The 5,678-nt window shown below is 32.1% G+C and overlaps 1 protein-coding gene across 1 annotated transcript; it reads left to right on the forward strand.

Moving 5' to 3' along the window:
- Positions 1 to 3,132: 3,132 nt before the first annotated feature.
- LOC102602358 (polygalacturonase non-catalytic subunit AroGP2-like) lies at positions 3,133 to 5,379 on the forward strand. Its single transcript, XM_006365167.2, has 2 exons — positions 3,133 to 3,225; positions 3,403 to 5,379. Exons 1-2 carry the CDS (start codon positions 3,157 to 3,159, stop codon positions 5,230 to 5,232), a joined length of 1,899 nt encoding a protein of 632 aa, XP_006365229.2. The 5' UTR covers positions 3,133 to 3,156; the 3' UTR covers positions 5,233 to 5,379.
- Positions 5,380 to 5,678: the final 299 nt, after the last annotated feature.

Here is a 5,678-nt window from a genome sequence, read left to right on the forward strand (position 1 = left end):
GAAAAGAGGTGGAGGCACTATCAACATTGAACTTAATAGGCCCCCACCAAGAGACAATAAGGAATTAGGGTCCTACGATCATCTTGTAGTGTTTCTTATCAATTAAAACGTGTCATTTAGAAATATTATTATTAGTAAATACAAATAAACGTAAAAATATCCAATTACTTTTGTATCGCAAATTATATCAAAAAGAAAAAATAAAGTAAGAAAATGAGAAAATGCTAAAAATATGTTTGACCAAACTTTCATTAATCTTCTCATAGCTAGTTTGCCTAAACTTTCAAAATTTGCTTCTTCTGAAAAGTATTTTATCTTTATCAGAAGTGCTTTTGCAAAAGGTAAATATAAAGAAGGAAACTTACCTAAATTTCATTAGTTTAGGAGCTAATTATTTAGATATAATTTAGTTTGTAATATTTTATGTATCTTATCATTTTTTTACCTTTAAATACGACCAGATGCATATATCTCATATACATGAGGTCAAATTTAGACGTAATTTATTCTAGATACATTATATGTAAGTGAATTTGAATGTATCTGGGATACATAGAAAATCTCGCTCGTCTCCCTCGCCTCTCTCTCATCTCGCTTGTCATTCTCGCACGTATAATCTGGTATTCCAGAACATCATATACATGTGAATCATTTCAGATATATACATATACATGTATCTAGTATGATTCTCATGTATCTAAGATACATACGAATCTCGCTCGCCTCTCTCCCTATTTTTGTGTATCTGGTAGCAAAAATATATGTATCTAAGTATAAGATATGTAGGGAACTCTTAATTAATGGTAAGATACAAAATATTTTAAAAATAATAATAACAATAATAATAATAATAATAATAATAATAATAATAATAATAATAATCTTCTATCTATATATAAAAGGAGAAGAAAAAAATTTCTATATATAAAAAGGAGAAGAAAAATTGACACATGTCATTACCACAATTTTTTAGAATTTTAAATTTTAAATCATTTTAAATAATTATTTAAATTATTTACTGATTAAATAATCAGTAATAAATAATTATTTAAATAATTACAAGCTGATAGATTTTGCGGTAGTTACACAACACTTTAAAAAATATATATATTAATAATTAATTACAAAACAAGTTGATAGATTATGCGGTAGTTACACAACAATTTTTTTTTTTTTTTTTTATAAATAATTAGTTACAAATTATTATTTAACTATTACATCATCTATCTACAAATACTTAATTTTAATTACAAAAGCTTAAATTTTAAATTAATATATACAAAAATATTCGACTGTAACATCATATGTTATAAAACACATAATCAAGATAGATACCAAGCAATATTCGATAAGACATTATAATTAATTAAACATAATCACCAATGTACAAATTTAATGCTGTTCTGAACACCTACTTGGCCTGAGAAACAAAACTTACGAAAAGTTTCCGGAATAGCGCATGATGAGCTTCACAATGAAACTTAAATAACTCAACTATCATGGTTAACTGGATCAAGGCAGCTTCAAAATCAGAAGATACGTACATAATTTTAATTACAAAAGCTTAATATATCATTATTTTGTATTTATAATTTATACCAAACAATAAATATATTTTAACAGATAAATACAAGCAGTTTTATAACTTCTCAATAACCATCCAATAAACAAGAAAACTTAAACTACAATTATTCACTGCATCTATAAATTTCCCTACTATATATAGACATCTTTCGGTAATAACTTTACATACCTTTATATTGTTCGTCGATTGTTCTGCGATATTCAGTAATATAGATGGTTTTACACTTTCACACAATCTCAGAAATTACATCTAAATCAATGCACTGGAACTTAAAAGTTCATGTTATTCGATTGTGGATAGTTCCTAATAAATTCAAACCAGAAATACCTTACTCTTTGGAGATGATTTTACAGGATGAAAAGGTACTACTCATACAAATAGTTTGTATATACTTGAAAACAACTATATCATAAAACAATATTTTATTTTATTACAGGGCGATCGTATTCATGCATCACTTGAAAAGACAGTAATTAAGCATTTCAGAGAAATTCTATATGAACTTGGTGTTTTTCGGATGAATTACTTTGTGATTGCCCCAAACATCATGAAATTTAAGACAACAACACACAAACACAAGCTTAACTTCACTGTGACTACAAATGTTAAGGAAATTCAAGATCCTTCTTTTCATATGGATATATTCAATATCCGCACCTTTGACCAATTGACAATTCATCACAATGTTGATGAGACTGAGCTTTTGGGTAATAATGATATGTTATTCCATTCATTAGCTTTTAAATTTACAAAATTAATAATGTGTTTTATTTGCAAATGTTGTTGGACATGTTGTTTCATATCAACCAATTCAACAGATAAAGCAAGGAGATAACAATAGTTATTTCATCAATATTGTTCTAGAAGATGATAAGTAATTATTTTAAATTCATTTTATCCTTTTATATATAGATAGATATTCATTTATATATTAAAATGTAATTAAAATGTCAATTTATGTGAAAAAAGTGACAACAATCCATTCAATACGAAAAGTAGTTAAAATGACTTAAATTACTGAACTTTTGATCACTAAATTTACTATCAATAAAACTTTAAAATTCACTATATTGGCCTAGAAGGAAGAGACAATAACATTTTCAGTCCCACAAACAATTGTCATAGACACTCATATACATGAAATCAATAAGATAAATGTTTCATCTTGGGCATTTTTGCTTTCAATAAGTAAATTATAAAGAAATTTTAATGAAAATATGTATAAGATCTTTAAAATTATTTATAAAAACAATATATTAAGTATGTATATTAATAAAATATATGTATATAATTCATCGGTTCGGTTATTTCTTCGATTTTTTCGAATAAAACCATAACCAAACCAAATACTATCGTTTTTCAAAAATCTAAAACCAAATCAAACCAAATCCAAATAAAATCGGTTTTATTTTATCGGTTTGGTTTGGTTTGGATCGGTTTTTATCCAAACCGTGAACACCCCTACTTTCAACTATACTCTTTTAGAACTTTGTACTATAAATTGTGTGCATCAAACCAAATATACACACCAACATTCTACTCTTCACACTCTCTCTTTTCACACTAAAGCAATGCATACCAAAACTTTTCTTTCTTCATGCATCCTACTTGTTCTTTTGTTCTCACTTTCATCTTTCAATGTAAGTAACTCTTATGTTCCTCTCTGTTTCTGTTTCTTGAAGTAATCTTCATTTGGTTTGGTACAAAATTTGATTTGGATTTGGTTTTGACCAAAATCATAATAGAAAAAATCGAACCCAAACTAATTAGGCATAACTATTGTAACATTATGTACTCATGGTACGGTGCCAATGCAGGTTGTTGTGGCTAGAAATGGAGACAAATCCGGGAACCCATTTACGCCAAAAGGTTATCTGATTAGATACTGGAGTAAACATGTGTCAAATGACTTACCAAAGCCATGGTTCCTTCTCAACAAGGCATCTCCATTGAGTGCTGCTCAATATGCAACTTACTCAAAACTTGTTACTGATCAAAATGCACTGACCACACAACTTCAATCCTTTTGCTCTTCAGCAAATCTCATGTGCGCACCAGATTTGTCACCAAGTCTCGAAAAACACACAGGAGATATCCACTTTGCCTCTTACGGTGACAAGAACTTTACCAATTACGGCACCAAAGAATCTGGTGTCGGATTCAACTCCTTCAAGAACTATTCTGATGAAGGAAATTTCCCTGTGAATTCTTTCAGGCGCTACAGTAGAGATTCTCCCCATGATAATCAATTTGACAACTATGCCCCTGATGGCAATGTACCTGACCAAAGTTTCAACAGCTATAGCAAAAATACTCCAGGGGGCTCTGGCCAATTCAATAATTACGACCCAAATAGCAATGTTGCCAATATGGGGTTCAATTCCTATGCTGACAATGGAGCTGGTTCGGTCCAAAAATTCACAAATTACGCCCCAAGTGGGTCTAATATCCCTAATATGCACTTCACTTCTTATTCCGACCACGGAACGGGAGGGGAAGAAGAATTCAAATCCTACTCAGACGATGCAAATGGTGGAGTCCAATCTTTCAAAAACTATGGCAAAGATGGGAATGGTCCTAATGGTAAATTCATCGAGTATGGAAACAAAGCCAATGATCCTCAAAACAATTTCAACAACTATGGCGTTGAAGGTAATGGTATATCTGAGACTTTTACTAACTACAGAGATCAATCAACTCTTGGCGATGACAAGTTCACCGTCTATGTTAAGGACGCAAATGGTGGTGAAGCAAATTTCACCAACTATGGTCAATCTACCGATGAATTTGATAACGGTACTGATGAATTCACTACCTATGGCGAAGGGGGTAATGACCCACATATTAATTTCAAAACTTACGGAGTTAACAACAACTTCAAAGGTTATGTCAAAGACACTGCCACATTTTCCAATTACCGAAAGAAAACTCCCCAAGTTTCGGCTTCATTGACCGGTGGCAAAAAGGTGAATAACCGGTGGGTTGAGCCCGGAAAGTTTTTCCGGGAGAAGATGTTGAAGAGTGGTACAATCATGCCTATGCCAGATATTAAGGATAAGATGCCTAAAAGGTCATTTTTGCCCCGGGTGATTGCTGCGAAATTACCCTTTTCTACCTCAAAGATTGATGAGCTGAAGAAAATCTTCCATGCCGCCAATGATTCTCAGGTGGCAAAGATTATCGGCGATGCTCTCAGTGAATGTGAAAGAGCACCGAGCGCCGGCGAGACGAAACGGTGTGCTAAGTCAGCTGAAGATATGATTGATTTCGCAACATCAGTATTGGGTCGAAATGTGGTGGTTCGAACGACTGAGAATACAAAAGGATCAAATGGGAATATCATGATAGGAGCAGTCAAAGGAATCAACGGTGGAAAAGTTACAAAATCAGTATCATGTCACCAGACCTTGTTCCCTTACTTACTGTATTACTGTCATTCGGTTCCTAAAGTCCGGGTCTATGAAGCGGATATTTTGGACCCGAATTCAAAGGCTAATATCAATCACGGTGTTGCCATTTGCCACGTGGATACTTCTTTATGGGGACCCAAGCACGGAGCCTTCATTGCACTCGGGTCGGGACCCGGGAAAATAGAGGTTTGTCACTGGATCTTTGAGAATGACATGACTTGGGCAACTGCAGATTGAGCCAAGGAGTAAAACTTGGTTTTAATAAATATTCAAAGTTTCTATTGTTCTCTCTATATTTGGGCAAAGTAATGTAGCCCCTATGTTCACTTTTATTCATCCACAAAGGATTTTGCACTCTTTGTAAGAAATAAATAAAATAAATAAGATGCATATTTTAATTATTATAATATACATAATCGAGGGTCCCTCTTATAGTAATGTTGTCGATTCTCAAAATCCTAATGATGTTAATGCTACTCCTGAGTATGATAATTGATTATTCTTATGCTTTCTGATGATGCCATGCTTGATGAAACACTCCTTCACCATGGAAGTGAATGAGGATTTCCCTGGCAACAATATGTAGTTGTGAAAATTAATCTAAAGTATTTTATCGTGATTTTGACTTCAAAACTTTCACATTATACAAAACGTCAAAATCTAAAGTAAGAACCCTATTCCTC

Source organism: Solanum tuberosum, unplaced genomic scaffold, assembly GCF_000226075.1.
Source record: "Solanum tuberosum cultivar DM 1-3 516 R44 unplaced genomic scaffold, SolTub_3.0 scf00540, whole genome shotgun sequence".
NCBI classification, from domain to species: domain Eukaryota; kingdom Viridiplantae; phylum Streptophyta; class Magnoliopsida; order Solanales; family Solanaceae; genus Solanum; species Solanum tuberosum.

Coding starts and splice junctions, on each gene's coding strand:
- LOC102602358 (XM_006365167.2), top strand. CDS start 3,157: ATGCATACCAAAACTTTTCTTTCTTCATGCATCCTACTTGTTCTTTTG. Junction 3,226..3,402: donor TCTCACTTTCATCTTTCAAT/GTAAGTAACTCT, acceptor GTGCCAATGCAG/GTTGTTGTGGCTAGAAATGG.